Source organism: Juglans microcarpa x Juglans regia, chromosome 3D, assembly GCF_004785595.1.
Source record: "Juglans microcarpa x Juglans regia isolate MS1-56 chromosome 3D, Jm3101_v1.0, whole genome shotgun sequence".
Lineage (NCBI taxonomy): Eukaryota > Viridiplantae > Streptophyta > Magnoliopsida > Fagales > Juglandaceae > Juglans > Juglans microcarpa x Juglans regia.
The window spans coordinates 29,718,170-29,738,526 of record NC_054598.1 but is presented as its reverse complement, the minus strand read 5'-3'; the positions used below and the strand labels follow the sequence as shown (position 1 = coordinate 29,738,526).

Here is a 20,357-nt window from a genome sequence, read left to right as displayed (position 1 = left end):
TCTGGTTGACAAGTTATGGAGCCATTATATTGAACTGATAATCTCATACATCTTCTATCTCAGTCTTAAGAGGAGTTTGCTCTTTGACTACATTATTAGTCCAAATCCAAAAACTACACTCAAAAAATGTTGCAAATGTGAAAAATTTGCTCCTTTTGCCATGTGCGTTGAAGAGGAATGCCTGCTGCATGCTTCTTTTCATCAAACAGTATTATTTAGGCCCTGTTTAGATAGTGAAAGTATTTTATCTCATCTTATCATTATAATTTTTTTAAATTTCTACACAACATATAATAAACAATTCAATTTTTTAAAATCTCAAAATAATAATAATATTAAAAAATAATATTCTAATAATATTTTATACAATTTTCATCCCAACTCACTATCTAAACGGCATAAATCATGGTTGTGGTATGAATATGAGGTATTAATCGATTCCATAGGGTCATAACAAGAGAATTCTTATCAATAATAAAGAAAACATAAGTAAAGTTGCATTACACACAAATATATAAACATAAAAAATAAAGAATTAAAAAAAAAAAAGGTAAATAGAAGTGCTACATATGAACTATCTTATGCCCTGAAAAATGCAATTTGCATATTTTCAATGTGAAAAAATAAAATTTGATCATCAGAAACGAAGGTGTGTTTGTATGTTACCAACTAACTACTTGTATTCCCACGCAATGTACATGAATAGTTTGAGCTATTAAACAGAAAAATGTAAGGAATTATGTAAGCATACCAGTGGCCATTATGCAATAAACAAAACATTTACAGGAAGAATGTTAGCACCTTAATTTCTAAAATATTTTTAGTACCTTGATTTTCTTTTCTCTAATCATCCTTTGCAATTCAGCCCATTTCTTAGAAGTATAATGTTAGGTATATAACAGAACTACCCAATTCAACTATACTTCTAAAGGGAAATTTTTTCCCAAGTGTCCCTTTCATCTCCTGGTGGAAGTCTTCAAACGTCTTGGAAGGCAGCTCCAAGAAAATGCCTCAGCATTCTCTCTCTTTAGTCCAGACAGCTCTTACATTGGTACTAAACCCCTTCCAAGATATTTGCAGAAGTGGGAATGCATGCAAGACCACATAGACCCTGTCTTCTTGAAATAAACCAATCATGAATTTTCCATGAATCAAAGTGTTTTCGATGATCCAAAATGAAAAAGCCCAAGATGATTCTGCAAAACAATGCATGTCAAGCGCGCCACGAGAAGCAATATCCAGGGACAACTAAAGCGATCCATAAAGAGAATAATCAACATGAACTTTAAACTATGGGTGGATTGAACTAAACTTAGGTTTAATCTCAATTCAAAATTGATAGCAAAGATTCAAATAAAACATGAGTAAGAGGATATCAAATATAACATGAGTAAGAGGGTTAGCAATCAAGTCTTCCTAATTTTGCCCCTTCCATCCCTTGAGGATTAATGATGGGTATTCTTGTCGACTCGAGAACTATGAATCAAGGATTCACTCTTACCTATTGAACCAGAAACTAGGGTTGGAATTATATGGAGAAAAAGACACTTGGCATCAACAAAACTTCAATCAATTCTAGAAAGTTATATTACTTTTCAATTCATAAGTTGCGATCAGAAAATCGGGAATTTTATTAAGGACAAAGTTTGGTGACAGAAGATAGAGTTGGCAGAAGCCTAGAAGGTCATATAGGAATAGATATGTCAGAAGCATGATTTTAGTACCTTAGGCCTATTTCAGAAGGTCTTTGATGTAAGCAATTCCCAAATCTGACATAACTCTAGTGCGCATTTGATGCTAACAAGAGAACAAAGAAATTTCAAGTTTCAAATAACCACTTTCATTTATAAAGATATGGTTGTAAAGCAGGAGTGTAATACTACTAACAAGAGAACAAAGAGATTTCAAGTTTCAAATAACCACTTTCATTTATAAAGATATGGTTATAAAGCAGGAGTGTAATACTAAAGTGTAATATTATTTAACTAACCAGCAGTAAATATCCAGTTAACAAAGATATACAAAATAGTGGAATGAATAAATCATTGTATTACCTTCTCGCATCTCTGTCACCTTAGTCCCGTTTTGTGCCCTTCAAACCAGTACTGAAATTCCATACAAGACAACAAGGTTTGAATTATACAAGTGCTTTTTAGAGCTTTCGATATGCCAGCATATGAGGCTTTCAGTGGCTCCTTTTCAGGGCCTATCTTTCCTCTCCAACAGTTAAACCAGCACAACATGGCTGGAAAGATTATGCTGAAAGGCCAGAAATGACCTAAAGCAGAGTGAAGAAATCAAGGAACAAAACCTCTAGAGCACTAAAATAAGTAATTTATTAAAGATTGTATAGTATAACACTTACAAGCAACTAAATTCTGTATAATGTAGTCTGTCCTTTGCAAAATGGCAGAGCTATTGACACTTCACTATTTGCATCTGCTGCTCACAAAGTACAAAGGGTACAGATACCCATGGAAGGGGGGAATGCATGAAGCTAAAAGGGGGAGAAAATAATCGCATTATGTCAAAATTGGTTTCATGACTTTGTTCTCAGTCCCATCATGCCAAACGCACAGAAGGACCAAAAACTTCTTATAGAGGTACATGTGCAGCCTAAAAAATAACGAAACGACGTTTCAAAAATGCAGGGTATAGACCACATGTTTCCGAAATGATGATTTGTGGATCTTTGTCAAGACTATAGTGAAAAAATCAAGAGCAGAAAATAATGAATCCTGTGTCCATAAGGGGTGTTCCTTGACCCTAAATTTCTTTTATTTTTTTTTATTTTTGTTTTTATTCATGGTCCCAAAACACAGTATGGGAAATCATTACCTCTAATTAGGAAACAAAGTTTTCCAGGGTGAATGTTCCCCCCTTCTAGGAGGGCAGGTCAAATTCTCTTTCTGCTCTGAAGCTTTGACTGGTAGTTCAACATTTCTTTTCCTTCCCTTGATATCCAAGAACCCAGAGAAATGGAAATATCCTTTTCCTATAGACTGCCAGAAAGGGATGAAGAACTTCTGCAAAGTTAACGGAAAAATATATTATTTGTAAAATGTAGAGGGTAAGTAGCAAAAATTGAAAAGATTCACCATGTCTCTGGGAGACGAAGTCAAAAGGAATGAATGCAGAAACTGCTCTTTCAACTGCAATGATTCTACTTCACCAAAATACAGGGCATCTCAAAGCTAGAAGAATCAACAACTAACGAAACTAGTCAGGTACAATAATTTGGATTGTAATTAGAAAATTTGAATATAAAATAACTTACAAATATTTCAAAAATAAATCAAAATTAATGACAGGGATCTAGAATTGGTGCTTTCCTTTCTCAAAGCAGGAAGCATAAGTGTGAATGTGTGTGTGTGTGTGTGTGAGAGAGAGAGAGAGAGAGAGAGAGAGAGAGAGAGAGAGATGGTATCAGTGGATGTTAAAATAACAGTGAAGAAACCATGCACGAACAGTATAATGAATGTGATGATAAAGAGGAAGAAGATGAAAGACATAAATGAGCATCCTGTGTCACGAAAGAATCTACTGAGTGCTTAAAGGTTTCAGTAAATTCAGTTCATAAGAACTTCAATGGGAAACTACAAAACTTAGGAGCCGTCATCCCTGCCATGCAAGATGAAGATATCCAGAATAGGATAGAGCCATGCCCTCTGCAAATTATAAGTCGTATCGGTTTTTGTTAGTGTCCTAAACAACATTTTCTTTGGCCTTTCTTGTCCTTGTGATTACAACATTTCATGATATTTGGAAACTGTACACCTCAGATGTCCTAGAATTAAAGAGACCGAAAATCAGTAAAAGAGATACTGACTGTCAAGAATACAAATAAACTCAAGGTGGTTTGAATAGCAATCTTGGTACTGTAAAGTTGAGGTGAGGGGGGGCTTGAAGAACGATGTGATAGTGGTCACAATACTGCTGAAAATGATACTGGCTGCAGCTGTTTCTGAACACTTACCAAATGAGGAATTGGGAAGGGAGGTGAGGCTCCAATGCAAAAGATAATACAAGGGTGATAAGTAAAGGGAGGTAAAATTATAAGAAACAAGCAGGCCACTTCTCCTTGCAGCTGCTTTTTCCTCATTTAACGCAATAAATGTTTTTCCTAAAAAAAGAATAAAATATTTTTATACTTATTAATGCAGTTCAGAACTCTATTGTTCAGCTTATTGTTAGTGTTAATTACGAAAAACACCAAGTAAGAATAGATAATGGCTGAATTCTAATGCTCTTAAGTTTTTTTCTTTTGGGGGTAAAAAAATGCTCTTCAAATATAGAAACAGACTTTGATCAGTTTAGAAGAAATGCGATCTGATAATATAAATGCTCTAGGCCAATACAAAGGCAGCAAGAATGCATACCGAAAATACTTCAGGACCTGGTGTCTAAATATAGAATTGGAATGTTGCAGTAACACATACTTCCATTAGTGCTCAAGTGGTAGGCTATCCACAATAGACATCTCCTGTCTTCTGTTTTGAGCCAATCTATCATATATTCTTTCTCTTATACATTTCCTTTACCAGTTTCTGAGCATCAACCTTCTTTCCTGGTCTAGCAAACGTAGCACTAATTCGTAAAAGGGTACTTTCACATGGAACAAACCCTTTCTCTTGCATCTCTGTGAATAATCTTTTTGCCTCAGCTCGATATGGCATTTTCCATGCCATGTCCAACTCTGGCCGATTAGATAGATTGCACCAGCCACATATCAGTATGTCATAAGTTGAAGAATTTAGAGACACCCCTCTTGCCTGCATCTCATTTAAAAGCTCTCTAGCTTGGTCCATCTTCCCCACCTTAGCAAAATCACTAATAAGCACATTGTAGGTGCTAGTTTTGGGAACAAAACCTTTAGTTACCATTTCGCAGTAAAGTTTTATTGATTCCTTCTTATTTCCAATCTTGCCATGTCCAGAAATTAAAGTATCATATATAGCAGCATTAGGGACAAATCCTCTTTCCTGCATTTCACCAAATAAATCATCTGCCTCTTTCATCAAACCAGCAGCCGAAAGACCTCCTAGAAGGAGATTGTATGTAGCAATATTCGGAGAAACTCCTTGAACCAACATCCTAGAATACACAGTGAAGGCCCTCTTTACATGGCTGCTTACACAATACCCACGTATAAGGGCATTGTAAGTAATAGTATCTGCTTCAAGCCTTCTTTGTGTCATATCTTTCAATACTGATGTGGCTTTCCTGGTCATCCCTAGCCTGCATAAGGTAGTGATGAGAGTGTTATAAACCGCCCGATCAAGTTTAAGCCCCATACCTACTAGTTGCTCATGCATATGCAAAATTGAATCTGCCCTCATACTCTTTGCAGATGCACCAAGCAGAACTCTATAAGTGGTTAAAGTAGGGTGATGACCCAGCATCAACATTTCATTCAAAATGTCCATTGCTCTCTTAATATCACCATCTTCACAAAGCCCCGTAATCAGAATGTTCGAGGAGATTGAATTTGGCATCAAGCCTTGGCTCTTCATCTCATTCCAGAGTTCAAAAGCATTTTTGAAGTTCCCCCGCTTACAATAAGCATTAATCATGGTGTTGTAAGTAGCATGGTCTGGAGACAAACCCAAATCTCTCATTCCGGTATAAACAGGTTGTAGTTCATATTTTCCCAGCTTCAATAGACCGTTAATCAAAACATTATATGCAACAACATCAAACCTAATATTTCTCTGTGTCATTTCTTGGGCCATGTTAAGAGCATCTGACTCCTTACCAACTTTGAAGAAGCCGTCCATTAAGGACGTATAGTTAACTTGGTCAGGCAACAAGCCCCTAGACATCATTCCTTTGAATAGTCCCTCAGCCTCCACCATGCTTCCTCCTCTTTTCCAGTTGTTCACAAAAGCATCAAGTATAAAACGGTTTTCTTCTAATCCTCCCACTTTCATCTCATTATATAGATCAAGAGCAGCTGCTTGCTTACCTGCCTTGAAATGACCATCAATTAGTGTTGCGTAAACAAAAGCATTTGGCAAGATATTTTGCTGAACCATCTTCCTCAGTGCATTAACAGCTTCACCAAGCATTCCTTTCTTTGTATACCCATTTATGATAGAGGAGTAGGTGATAACATTTGGAAAAGCATGCTTCTGCACCATTTCTTGCAGCACAGACTCTGCAGTATTCATGTCTCCTAACTTGCAAAGCCCATCAATTAGTGCAGAATAGGTGATAGAATTTGGAACTACGTTAAGCTTCAAAAATGTTCTGAACATGCGTGCAGCCTCACTGGCTTTCCCAACCTTAAAAAGTCCATCCATAAAAGCACTAAGTGTGACCACATCAAAAATAATGCCACGAACTACCATTTGGTTCTGAAGAATAAAAGCCTCGACATCTCTTTCTGCCTTTAACAGAGAATCAACAAGGATAGTATATGAGACGTGATTGGGATCCACACCCATCTTCTCCATCTCCATCAGAAGAGCTTTTGCTTCAGCTAATCTCCCATGCTTGCAAAGGCCATACATAATGGAACTGTAAGTAACAACATCGGGGAAGAACCCGTTCATAACCATTTCCTCGTACACAGAAAGTGCTTCCTCAAGCCCTTGCTGCTTACAGGATGCACTGATGAGGGTAGTGTATGTAATAAGGTTCGGCTTCAAATGCACACTGTCAGCCCCATCCTCAATATCCTCCGTTTTCAAAACCGCACACTCCTCATTTGTCTGAGACCCCAAAACCTCATCGATAAGACTCTTGGCCTGAACAAAATCACCCATCTTGCAAAACCCATTTATCAAAGTATTATAAGTAACAATGTCAGGCAAAAAACCGTTATTTTTCCTATTCTCCATCCATTTGAATGCGTGGTCAACTTCCCCCGCTTTGCAATACCCATTAATCAAAGAATTCAAACCCATAGTATCTCGACGAATCCCCCCACTTACTAAATCATCCATGACCCACTCTGCATGCTTTACCAGCCCAATTTTGCAAAACCCATTAACCAATATGTTTACAGTAATAGAATCTAGATACACCCCTTCTTTACCATTTCTGACAAAAACCCAAAAGCCTGATTAGCCAATCCTTGTTCACAGAACCCCCAAATGACAGTATTATAGGTAACAGTATCAACGTCCGCACTCCGAAGAAAATCCAATGCCAGACCCAACTTCCCCACTTTGCACCAAGAATGAACCAATATGTTGAAGGTGAAAACATTAGGCAGAACCCCACAAGCGAGCATGTCATTGTAAAGAACCCATACCTGATCAACCAAACCAGAGGCATTGAATTCGTATAGTAGCCGATTCCACAAGGGCACAATGGGAACGATACCGTGGTTTCGCAGAGAGAAGAAGGCTTGAGAGGCTTTGGAAAATCTTCCACACGTCAAGTAGAGGTGGATGAGGGTGCAGAAGAAGGAGGCATAAAGATGGGTCTTTGATGATGAGAAGGGGATGACATTTGTGTCGCTACTGGGATAAGGAAGGACGTTTGTGAGAGAGGAAAGTGGATTTTGATTGGGTTTTACGTATGATGAATGGTTGGGGTGTTTGGTGGAGGAAGAAAAAGAGAGAGACTGGAAGAGACATGTAAAGGAAGTGAGAGTCTTTGTTTGCTTCTTCAAGAGCTGCACCATTTTGCTTTGATTCGCAGCAGTCAAGACAGATTTCCACTAAATATCCTTCATTCGTCCGATAACAGAGGCAGAGTAATATAGTGAAAAAATTCAAACCGGACTTGGTGTTTAGTTGTATTTTACACCTCCTAAAACAATGGATCCCTTTCTCCTCTCTCCGTGTCTCGATTTCAGACTGTCAATTCTTCTTCCTCTGCCAGGCACTCGCGCCATGCCGTGACACCAGCGAGCCACCCACTTCTGGAAGTAACCACCCAAGGACCATGATGCCGCCCAGGACCTCCCCCGCGACAACTACCGTAAGCCACAATCACCCCGGTCTCTACTCTTCTAAACAGAGCGTCTTCTTACTCCTCAACCCAGCCCCGTCGCACGCCACCATACTCACATTTGCTTGACCACCAACGTCGTGCGAGAAGCTCCCTCACCTCCACTCTCTCGGATGCAACCCGAAGCCACCACAGTGGACGTGACTCAGTCATCCTCCAGCAAATAGGGAACTGCCCTAGAACCGCTCATCGCCTAGCCGTCTTTGACCACCGCCAGGTTGCGCCTCCATTCGCAGCCAATAGCCCTTGCCCAATTCAATGGTCTAACTTGGGAAGAAATTATCGGCCAGTTGATTCAAATCCGACCTTTGGTTTGAGGGTAGAGAGAGAGAGAGAGAGGGTGGGTGTAAACCCGTGTTTTTGTTGTTGGGGGGGGGGGGGGGGGGGGGGGTGGTTATGGAGTTGCTTATCGATGTTATTTTTCTTAGGGAAGTGATATTCGCACTTACAAATTCACCAGTTTTTTTTTTAAAACAATATAGATATAAAATAATCACATAAAAAGATCTCACAAATAGATGTGACACACTAATAATATGCCACGTCTAGTTAAGTTTTTTTTTTCTTTTTTTTTTTTTCCCTCCTCAGCCCCAATTCCCCTTTCCCCTCCCCCTCCTTTCCCCGTCGCAAACCCACGCCGTTTTCTCCAGTAAAGAGTCAATGTTCTCTTATATTCATTCTATTTTCTTTTGCAATTTGTCAACAAACAAACAGATTAGGATTTTCCCTCTCAACAACCAGACAGAACAAATTTTATTTTCCATTCATTTTCTCAACAACCCAACAAGAACAAGCTGCAATTTTCTCTCTCAACAATTAAATAGAGAACAAATATTATTTTCTTTTCATTTTCTCAACAACCAAACAAAATTTTCTATTTCATTTTCTCAACAATCAAACATAGAGAAGTATTCAACAGCAGAGGGATGGGCAGAGGGATGGGCAGCGGGGAAACAAAATGGGTTGTGGGCGACGATGGTACTGGGTTGACGCCAGAAAGACGTCGGGAGCGACACTGGGTAGAGAATCTCGTCAGCAGCACTGGGAGGGTCATGATTGTCGGCTGGCAGTGAGGAGAGTGGCAGAGGAGGGGCTTCCGTGCGTTGCCGGCTGGTAGTGAGGAGATTGACAGAGGAGGGGGCTTCTGTGCATTGTCAGCGGAGGAGAGTCACGATCGTTAGCGATGCTAAGGAGAGTGGCCTTCGTAAGGGTAAGGGGAGAGGAGGGGAGAGGCACGAGAAGGAGGGGAGAAGGGGAGAGGGAAGTAAAAAGGAAGGAAAAAAAAAAGAGATTAAGAGAAAGGGACGTCGAGGAGAAAGGAAAAAAAGGAAAACAATATAGATATAAAAGAATCACACAAAAAGATCCCACAAACAGATGTGACACACTGATAATATGCCATGTGTTATTTTTTTCTTTTTCCCTTTCTCCCCAACGTCTCTTTCTCTTAATCTTTTTTTTTCCCCTTCCTTTTTACTTCCCTCTCCCCTTCTCCCCCTTCCCATGCCTCTCCCTTCCTCCCCCTTACCCTTACGAAGGCCAATATCCTTAGCACCGCCGACGATCATGACTCTCCTCCGTCGATAACGCATGGAAGCCCTTTCTTCTGCCACTCTCCTCATTACCAACCGACAACGCATGGAAGCCTCTCCTTTGCCACTCTCCTCACTGCCAGCCGACGATCGTGACCCTCCTAGTGCCGCCGACGAGATTCTCTACCTAGTGTCACTGTCGACGTCTTTCTGGTGTCAACCTAGTACCACCATCACCCACAACCCACTCTCTTCCCCCCACTGCCCATCCCTTTGTATCCGAATACTTCTCTATGTTTGGTTGTTGAGAAAATGAAAGGGAAAATTTTGTTTGGTTGTTGAGAAAATGAAAAGAAAATAATATTTGTTCTCTATTTAGTTGTTGAGAGGGAAAATCGCAGCTTGTTCTTGTTGGGTTGTTGAGAAAATGAATAGAAAATAAAATTTGTTCTGTGTCTGGTTGTTGAGAGGGAAAATCCTAATCTGTTTGTTTGTTGAAAAATTTGCAAAGGAAAATAGAATGAATATAAGAGAAAGCTGGCTCTTTGCTTGGGAAAACGGCGTGGGTTTGTGACGGGGAAGGGATCAGGGGGAGGGGAAAGGGGGAATTAGGGCTGGGGAGGGGAAAAAAAAAGAAAAAAATTTTAACTGGACGTGGTATTGACACGTTAGTTTGTGGGATCCCTACGTTCCTCTAGCAGTCCTCTGTTTAATAGTTAAACAAGTATTTTTGTGATTTTTTTTAAATATTATTATAATTTAAAAAAAACTAAGAAAAATATTTTTGCACTATCATAACAATCAGTGAGATTTTTTTGAGTAATATTATATACAGTCGTGGAGTACGTAAGGGTCACCCAATTATTTAAAAAAAATAGGGGTTTATTATTAAAAAATTAATTTTTTTCATATAACTCTCGTATTTACACTTTTTTAAAAAGATTATACGATAGTTACATAATTCACAACTGTAAATATCATTTTTCTTTCTCGATATACAAAGTAGGATCTTTTTTATTTGTTAGAAGGTATAGTATCATGAGAAGATTGGAATGTAGAAATTGAATGGATAATGATCGACTTATTATTTCTTACCACTCATTTATTACTCCATAATGTATTTTTAGTTTTATTTTTATTATTTTTAAGTATTTTTTTTAATATCCTTAATCATTAATAAAAAATTAAAAATATACAACTTCACAAATAATCACTTTTTAACCATTAAGTAAAAATAAAAATTTTAAAAAAATAAAGAGAGTAGTAAACAAGTAGTAAGTCTATCATTATCCAAATTCCGTTGAATCCCTAACGCCTCTTGTAATATTATCTAAGAAAGAGAAATGATATTTGGAGTCATAGAGTACGTAGGCGCCGTGCACTTTTTTTGAAAAAAAATGATTAAATATGAGACTCATATGAAAAAAACTAAATTTTTAATTGTGGACCTGACTCTTTTTTTAAAAGAATGCACGGTGTTTGCATAATCTATAATTGTATCTAACATTAATTTTTCTGGAAATGGAGAGAAAAAAGTAAGTGGGGTCTTCCCTCTCGATGTCCCCATTAATTGATGAGCGGTGCTATTCTACCGCCTGAGTAGCATCGCTCAGTCTTACCTTCAGTTGCTTTTGCAACTTCTTTTTTTTTTCATTTTTTTATTCACACGTTTTTAATATATTTTAATAATTTTAAAAAAAAAATACATGAATATACTTAAAATCACTTTCTTAATCATTAAATAAAAAAAATTATCAAGCGGTATACTTGAGCAGTGTCATTGGGGCAGCAAAAATAGTGTTTCTCTTAATTGATATACGGAATTGGAAAGAAATTTTAGATCATTCAAATTTCAGGCTGGAAATTAATGGAATCGGGAGGGAGGAAAGAGTCCGGTCTCAGGCCCATTATCTCCTTCTCCAAAATCATAGAAAATCCACATTCCTATTGATTGATTTATCTCCTATGATTCTTACTTTCTGTTGTATGATATAAAGAGTCTTGTTATACATCAACAACTTTTTCCACCCCACACTGCACACAACTTTTTGTTTTTTTTAGATGTCAGACCCTCATCATTGAATCCAACCGATGTCTCTCATCTACATCTCCCTCCTCAATCTCTCTCTTCGACCTCTCTCTCCTAAAGCTCTCTCTCCCCCTCTCTTTCTCTCTTCGACCTCTCTCTCTCTCTCTCTCTCCCCTCAAGCTCTCTCTCGTCAAGCTGTTCAGTTGATTCAACAAAGAGGAGAAACTCAAAATACAGAACCAGTTGACACGTAGAGTATGGGGTGTAGGGTTTGGCACAATGGCTGATGCATAAGAAGGTTTTCTCTAATGTAAATCCCGTAGCGGATAAATTCCAATGACCATTTCAAACTATTACTTTTTGTAATTGACTCTATAACTTCTCAATAAACGCTGGTTCTTCGATCAAGTTTTGAATGACAGATCATTCCTGCATTTTGGATATGAAGTCTCATTTGAAGCTTTAGGTGCCATTTGGATAATGAGTTGAGATAAAAGTTAAATAAAATATTGTTAGAATATTATGTTTTAATATTATTAATGTTTTAAGAATTAAAAAAATTGAATTTTTTTATTATATTTTGTATTGAAATTTGAAAAAATTGTAATTAAAAAATGAGATAAAATGAAACACTTTCACTATCTAAACGTGATCTTAGACAAACGTGCTATTGAGATATTGGGCCCTTATGGTATCTCGTACACATTCCGACAATTGGCCGAGCGAATAAGGAGTCGTTTAGATTGAGAAACACTCTTAACTTATCTCATCTTATCTCATCTAATTATTACAATTTTTCTAGATTTTAACACAAAATATAATAAATAATTTAACCTTTTCAAATCTTAAAATAGTAATAATATTAAAAAAATAAAATTATAATAATATTTTATTCAACTTATCTAAAACCATCTCATCTCATCTCACTATCCAAATACCTCATAAGTCAACTTCAAACTGGATTTATTGTTTTCATTAAAATTAACTTCGGATGAGAAAGTTTTCATGAAAATTTTCTTTTATAAACTTAATAAGAAAAGAAAATACGTAGTCGAATTAAAGTCTATCACATGCCAATATAATTTCTTTTTTAAAATATAAGTTAATTTCTTTATAACAGAAAAAGATTGATTTTTTATTTAAAAAAAACACTCTACAACATAGTTACTGGCTTCTTGTAATCGCTGGTGGATCGAAATCTAAGAGTATTGGCATTGGTTTAATTAAAATCATCTCTAAAATTTAGATAAAAATACATATTTTGTATAAAACCAAAATCATTAAGATATAATTTCATATTGGATTAGTCAAAATAATAATATAATATTTTTTAATAGTTTTTTTTAAATTTTTTTCATATTTTGTAACTACACTAACCATATATTAATTAATAATTTAATTTTTACTTAAATTATTTGTTTCCCAACTACTATTTTTCCTCAACCTATTATTTTTCATCTATAAAAAACGTGTCGAAACCATACCTCCTGCTTGTATATTAGTTTGCACAAAACTAATATATAAAAAATGTTACATTTTTTAGTTGCTTTATTAGTTGCCCTATAGCGCTGCAAATGAACAGAGAATCTCGTGAACAGCTCGAACTCGACTCGTGTATACTTAGTTTGAGTACGATTCATTTAATACTGAGATATTTGTAAACACTAATATAGGTTCAAATATTAAACGAGCAAAACTTGTATAAAATTAACTCGATTTAGGCTCGTGAACAAAGCTCATATAAGCTCGACTTGACTCATTTGAACTCATTTCAAAGCTTGTAATGTGTTATATATGTATGTGTTATATTTATTACATATTAGTTATATTTTATATATTTAATTATATATTATTAATTTATTTATAATTTACATTATTTAATATCTTTATTATGTTCTCAAAGTGTGTATAGGATAATTTATATAATAATATATTATACAACTAGAAATTTTGATTTATTATCTTATCTATATATATTAAATGGTATAGTTTATTATATTTATCTTATGTATTATTTTTTAAATTTATAACTATAAGTTAATTTATTTCATAAAAAAGTTATACTATAAGAACTTTTTAATCAAAACTATTTCCTTGAATACTTAAATGTTACTGTTGTTTTTAAAATTTAATTTTTTTTTTATTAATGAAAACATAAGATTTAGAATCTTAAAAAAAAAAAAGCTTCGGTCGCTGTTTATTTTTAGTCAATTTCGAGCCGAATTCAAACAACATTAATGATTAACAAGCCGAATTCAAATAAAGATATTTGAGTTCGAGTCGAGGTCGAATGAGTAAACATGCTCATTGAACTCGAGTATCCTTGTTCAAATCCGACTTGACACGATTGGTTTGCAGCCCTACTGCCCTTTGAACATGCTTGATCTTCTCATTTTATAGTTTTGACAACATCTAGTATCATAGATCATTTAGGATATTCATGATATTGTTCACTACTATCCTTGAATCCTCCTCCAACTCTAACTTTCCTATATCCCCAACTCAGAGAAAACTTGTGTAGCTAAATATGCACCCCATGATTCTGCTACAAGAGGATGCAGATTTGCCGCCATTGGTACTTGACCAGGAATAACTCTTTATAGTTCGACGTTCGCTCAATGCAGAATCCTCACAACACTGTTAAGACTCTTCAAAGCTCTTAATGCAGCAAGTAGCTAGGCCATTATACAATATATTAATGCATTTGAACTGGTTTAGTCTATGAATTTTCATGCTGATCTGTTCTTATTTCTGAGATTTTCAGATTGAAACTCCAAAGGATGTCCGAGAAAAGTTTGGCCGGATTGTTGTTGAGAAGTACTTGTTGTGATAATTCGATTTTAGGTCCACTGCCATGCTTCCAATTACCTAGTCACATTTTCTTGAATGGGAAATAAGGTTGCACTCCTTTAATTTACATATTCGATGCTGAATATGTAGATTTTGTTACATGATTATTTGTTCTTTACAGTGATTAGAAAAAAGAAAAAAGAAATAGAGAAATGTTCTTTACCCATCTATGTAGGTAGTGGTTGTTCTAGTCACTGCAATTGTTTTTTAAAAAATTCTTCTCATCGGTTACTATTCACTATCTTATACCTCACACCATATAAAAAATATACACATTCTATAAAAAACACCCCTACACCAAAACTGTAAGTGTGAGGTGTGAGAGTGAATAGTGACTAACGAGTAGAATTCATTTTTTTTTTCTCCGTTTTTGTTGTTGTTGTAGGTATGCAGCTTTGAATTCACCATCTCACCTTTGATACCATTCTTGCAAGGGAGAGGAAGTGCCTTTTGGTTTAAAGAGCATCTATTGTTCTCTTGACGATAGAAAGTGATGAATGTTGTTGTCATAGTAAGCTTTTTATTGCTCTAATGAAATAGATAAAAACAAAAAAGAAAAAAGAAAAAAGGAAAAAAAACCAACCAACCTTAGTACAATGATATGGATATCATCAATCATGTTCCTATAACTCTTTTCTTTAACTTTGGCTAAGGTTCTTTTGTTTTCTTTGTAAAAAAAAAAAAAAGTTAAAAAGAGAAATTCCCCTGTGGGAGGAGTATGTGGAATTATGAGATTGCATATACAAAATCCGGATTATTCCTTTCACTCTCCAGAAAATAAGCATACAATCTTGAGTAACGATCTTCTTCATCCAAGATGCTGTTATCTCCAATCATACTTGCTAATGTCTCACATTTACTGGTTGTCATTTAAGTAGATCATAGAATAAGCCACTCGAAATGTGCCACGTCAACAAGTGTGATGGGAGATGACAATGTTTAAAATGAAAAGTAACATTGTTCTACAATCTTTGGGTGCCTCCTTGGCCAAGAAGCTTTCTACTTTTATTGTCCAAATAATTCTTTAACTCTTTACCAGTGTGAATAGACAATATGTTTTTTTGTTAATACTCCTTATTCATTAAGGTCCGGATTGGATACAAAAGTCCTCCTAACTCGTCTTAACTTATTTCATCTAATTATTACAATTTTTTAAATTCTCACACAAAATATAATAAATAACTCAACTTTTCAAATATCAAAATAATAATAATATTAAAAAATAATATTTTAACAATATTTTATTCAACTTTCAACTTTCATCTCAATTTATCTCATCTTAACTCACTATTCAAACCTCATCTTATATCGATTAAATTCCTTTGAGAAGGTATTAACAGTCTCCATACGCGAAGCATATTCATACTTAAGGTGTAAGAAGCTCATGGTTGTGTTTATATATTCACGAGAAATTTAAGTTATTCTTGAATTTAACTCATTTAATACATTAATATTATTAAATTGACTTGAATACTATCCATTTTTACCAATCTAATTAACACGATCTTATATCTTATAAGCATAAACTATGTCAATTATACAAATTTCCAATCAAATTCATGATAAAGTAAATTTGATAATTGATTTCTATAGCAGTAACTAATAAACATAGTCCAACTTCAAGGCAAATATCTAAGGAAAATTATATACACCGTAAAATCATCTAACTTTCATCCCACTATATAAAATGTATCACATTTAGATTATTCAATGGTGATAAATGTGTTACATCTTAAATAATAGGATAAAAATGAGATTGAAGTGTGATATATAATATTACTCAATATCTAAATATCCCACTAAATCCAATAAAATTCATATAAATAAAAAGAATAAAAAATAAAATCACATTCCAGCAAATAATAGGATAAAGCCTCCTCACATGGCATCATCATTAATTATTAAAAATAATTCTTAAATTGGTCTTATAGGTTTAATTTTTAATTATTTTTAATAACAAAAATCTAATCTAATTATGCGAGGTTAACACAATTGATTTATTTATCAAGCATACCTAATCAAATTGATCATCTAACCCAAACTTTATCATAATGAATTATATATAATTCTTCAAATCTCATGTCCAATCACTTGATCTAATCCGACGTCAAGTTTATGCAAGATATAGGGTTGGCGATAAAAAAAAAAATTAAAAAATTTCATTTTCATTTTAGATTTTATCATTCTCGATCATATATGTTATATAATATATTTTAAATAACTCTTATATTTAAAATGCTACATATTAACATAATTAATATTGTAAATTTTATTTTCTTTAAAAATATAAATTTAAGAAAAAATAAAATAGCATTTCAATTCTGTTAAAGTTGAGAATTGATCTCAACTCATCTTATCATTACAATTTTTCTAAATTTTAATATAAAATATAATAAATAATTTAATTTTTTAAAATTTTTAAATAATAATAATAAAAAATATAATATTTTAATAATATTTTATTTAATTTATCTAATCTCAATCCAATCTAAATGGATGATCATATTTGGGAAGAGAACATCCTCCACAAAGGGAAGAATATTCTGCATACCATTGATAATGGAAAGATTCAAAAGAAAACAAAGAAAATGGACACCTCACCCCGGCACGTGTCATTTGATAACACCGCCAACACACGACAGCTTCCGTACCCTTGTACATAAAAATGAAAACTTTCCTGCGCAAACACAAAATCCCCCATTTTTTTCGGTATTCGAAAGTATAGACTCTCACTGGTCGGAGGAAAGAGTACGGGAAGCAAATCGGGGTCTCGCCAAAATGGTGTCGTCGGAGAGTGGAGACCCAAACCCGGTCCGGAAGCTGCTGGGGCTTGGGTTCTGGGTGCAGGGCTTTAGGTGCTTTCCTTGGATGGCGGTGAACTTCTTTCTCAAGGACGGCCTCAATGTGGACCCCTCCACGCTTCAGCTCCTCCAGAACTCCGCCAACCTTCCCATGGTCGCCAAGCCCCTCTACGGCCTCGTTTCTGACGCCGTCTACATTTCCGACCAGCATCGCATTCCCTACATCGCTGTCGGAGGTAATGAAAAATGAAAATGACCGCTTTTTGCCTTCTGATTTCTAAATTTAGATCTTTGAGAATTGAGGATGATCCCATTTCCATTACGTGGAAATTAAAGTTCTTTTGTTTTCTGAATTCTGACATGACTATTAGAGTTCAGTTTCAACTTAAGAGTTGTTGCAGTTTTTGAAGAAAATGGAAATTATTATGCTAATTTAGATTAAAGGTTTGTATTTTCTTCACCAAGAAAAAGCGAAAGTGGCGGAGATGCAATTCATGAAATCTTTTTATAATTCCTTTCTTTATGGAAAGCAGATTCTTCTCTCTCTTTTTCTAATCATTTTTCGTACTTAGATAACGTAGCACAGAAGACCTAGCCGATTTACTTGTGCCTAGTTTCTACTGATGCTTGTGTTTCTAGTTGCTTTTCGCAACCCGAAGATCTCTGTTCGGATGCTGTCTGATTGGTGATGAACCAAATCTTTGATTTTGAGTTAAATGTCTCTGCATTTTCCTCAAGATAAGATGGTCAATCATACCTCATTGTGTTAAGGGCTTCGAAAACATAAAGCATGGGCTAAAATTAAACCATGTCTGTGAACCAAGAAGCATGATAAAGTTGATTCTGGCAGCTTAAACCTGTTTAGTGATGATTTTAGTGTTGTTCATTAGTTTTTAAAACTAGTCGTTTTTTTTTTCTTAAAATATGAAAGGAAAAATTTGCCCAAACCACTCCATGATACACAGTGGTGACTTTGTAAACATTTTGTAGTTCATGATTTTGACATTTGAGTTAAATTTCACAGGTTTTCACTTTCAGATCATGAGCAACACCTTTGCTTCCTTGCATCATGGTCACCCTATACATATGTGCATTATTCAGATGTTCCTACCCGATCTCTTAGAGATGGTTTAGCCTGTGCCACAAACTCAAATTTTATGTCTAATAATGCCACCTCATCTAGGTTCATGGTTACCGACTAAACAAAGTAGCTAGAAACTTGGGCAAGTTCCCACTCAGAAGTTATTTTTGGATTAAGTGGTCAATCACCTTTATTTTCAAAGGAAGATGAGAATTTGGTCAATCTAGAGATCTCTTTCAGTCAATTTCTGATTCACTCAAAAGCTATTTTGGGATTGATCTCTCAGTCACCTTTCTTTTCAAGAGGAAATAAGACATCTCTCATGGAGCAAATGCTGGTGTGTTTTGGAACTGTATTGTTATCTTCATGAATTTGATTTACAGCTAGAAGTTTGATACTGAGAGAAAGGGGTTTATACTGGAGATAGACCTTGAAAAGTGATTATCTAAATTTTATCATGTACTGATTTGCTTGTGCTTGTAAAAGGTAGGTCTGATTAGTACTGTGATTACTTATAATTCTGATCTAATGAGTTTGAGAAGAATGCCCTTGATGTGTGGGTGCGGGCGGGTGTGTTTTACTTTTAATATCCTTAATGTTGCCTTCCCCATGCAATATAATTTTATTTGTTTTTCTAATTAGTTCAGCGACTTTGTTGGTGCAGCTTTCTTACAAGCAGTTTCATGGCTAACTATAGCAGTCCTATCACCATCAAGCGTCTCAATCTTCACTGTCACCCTATATCTCCTCCTTAGTAACCTTGGTGCCTCAATAGCTGAGGTTGCAAATGATGCCATTGTCGCAGAGGTAGGAAAACAACCAAGTTCCTCTTCCAAAAGTTCTTCACCATCTTCCTCAGGAGAGCTACAATCATTTGTTTGGATGGCATCCGCTGCTGGTGGGGTCCTTGGAAACCTCCTGGGTGGTACTGTAATTGATCGGTTCTCCCCCCAAACTATGTTCTTTTTTTTCGGCCTGCTCCTTGCTGTACAGTTTTTTATCACCATTAACGTTCGTGAAAGCTCTCTTAACCTTCCCAAGATCAAGGCTGATGTGGGGATTAGAAAACAACTTTCACAGCTCTCAGATGCATTAACAAAACCCGAGATTGCTTACTCAATAACATGGTTTGCATCATCTTATGCCATAATTCCAGCACTAACAGGCACCATGTTCTTTTACCAGACAGAATATCTGAAGATGGACTCATCAGTGTTGGGTCTATCTAAGGTGTTTGGTCAGGCAGCAATGCTGTTATGGAGCATCATTTACAATCATCAATTGAAGTCGGTCTCACCGAGGAAACTGATTTCAGCCATTCAGATATTGATGGCCATATTTATGTTATCGGATGTGTTGTTTGTGAAGGGGTTCTACAGAAAGATAGGTATGCCAGACTCTGTATATGTTGTGATTTTCTCAGGCTTATTGGAGGTTCTCTTCTTTTTCAAGATTCTGCCATTTAGCGTTCTGATAGCGAAGTTCTGCCCGCCAGGGTGCGAAGGATCTTTAATGGCATTTGTTATGTCTGCAATAGCCCTTGCATTCATAGTGAGTGGATATCTTGGTGTTGCACTTGCATCATATGTTGGTGTTACAGAAGACAACTTTTCAGGGTTTCCGCTTGCCCTCCTAATACAGGCATTATGCACGATTTTACCACTTTTTGGGTCATCGCATATACCTGATGATGTGAAATCCAAATCCAGGACTAAAACGGAGTAACTTTGTGACACTTATTTTTTTTCCCCTTTTAGTATAGATATATGTTAGTTCTTAATACATTTGTATTTCAATTAGCAAATAATCGTGTTAAGTAATATGTTCAACACTAGAATTCTACATTTTATTGTAACGATTTGTGTATTAATTTTTAAAGGTAACTTTATTATATTGTTTCCAGACAATGAATGATTCGGGCTATTCGTTTGTTTCAGAGAACTATGAAATTAGTGGATGCGGCTGAAAGAAGTCCATCACAATGGTTAGTCCATGGCATAACAACGGATGTGCTCACATCTAATGGGGATGCTCACATCTAATGCATGATCATAATGTTCAAACAAATATGGAAGGAAGAAACCTCAATATGATAGAAAGAA

General features: G+C 35.6%; 2 protein-coding genes and 1 long non-coding RNA gene across 3 annotated transcripts; 1 reads left to right on the top strand and 2 right to left on the bottom strand.

Moving 5' to 3' along the window:
* Positions 1 to 662: 662 nt before the first annotated feature.
* LOC121253856 lies at positions 663 to 1,881 on the bottom strand. The gene is made up of 2 exons (XR_005938510.1): positions 1,725 to 1,881; positions 663 to 1,196 (listed from the first exon to the last, which is right to left on the bottom strand). It is a non-coding gene; the product is annotated as an uncharacterized LOC121253856 (long non-coding RNA).
* A 1,114-nt stretch (positions 1,882 to 2,995) lies between these two features.
* Positions 2,996 to 7,977, bottom strand: LOC121253854 (pentatricopeptide repeat-containing protein At5g14770, mitochondrial). The gene is given in 3 exon segments (XM_041153781.1): positions 2,996 to 3,026; positions 4,380 to 7,030; positions 7,033 to 7,977. Coding segments are annotated over 2 exon segments (3,123 nt in total). The 5' UTR covers positions 7,634 to 7,977; the 3' UTR covers positions 2,996 to 3,026; positions 4,380 to 4,508.
* Positions 7,978 to 17,050: 9,073 nt separating this feature from the next.
* LOC121253852 (probable folate-biopterin transporter 7) lies at positions 17,051 to 20,146 on the top strand. The gene is made up of 2 exons (XM_041153779.1): positions 17,051 to 17,410; positions 18,920 to 20,146. The coding sequence occupies exons 1-2, from the start codon at positions 17,152 to 17,154 to the stop codon at positions 19,978 to 19,980; spliced, it is 1,320 nt and encodes a 439-aa protein (XP_041009713.1). The 5' UTR covers positions 17,051 to 17,151; the 3' UTR covers positions 19,981 to 20,146.
* Positions 20,147 to 20,357: the final 211 nt, after the last annotated feature.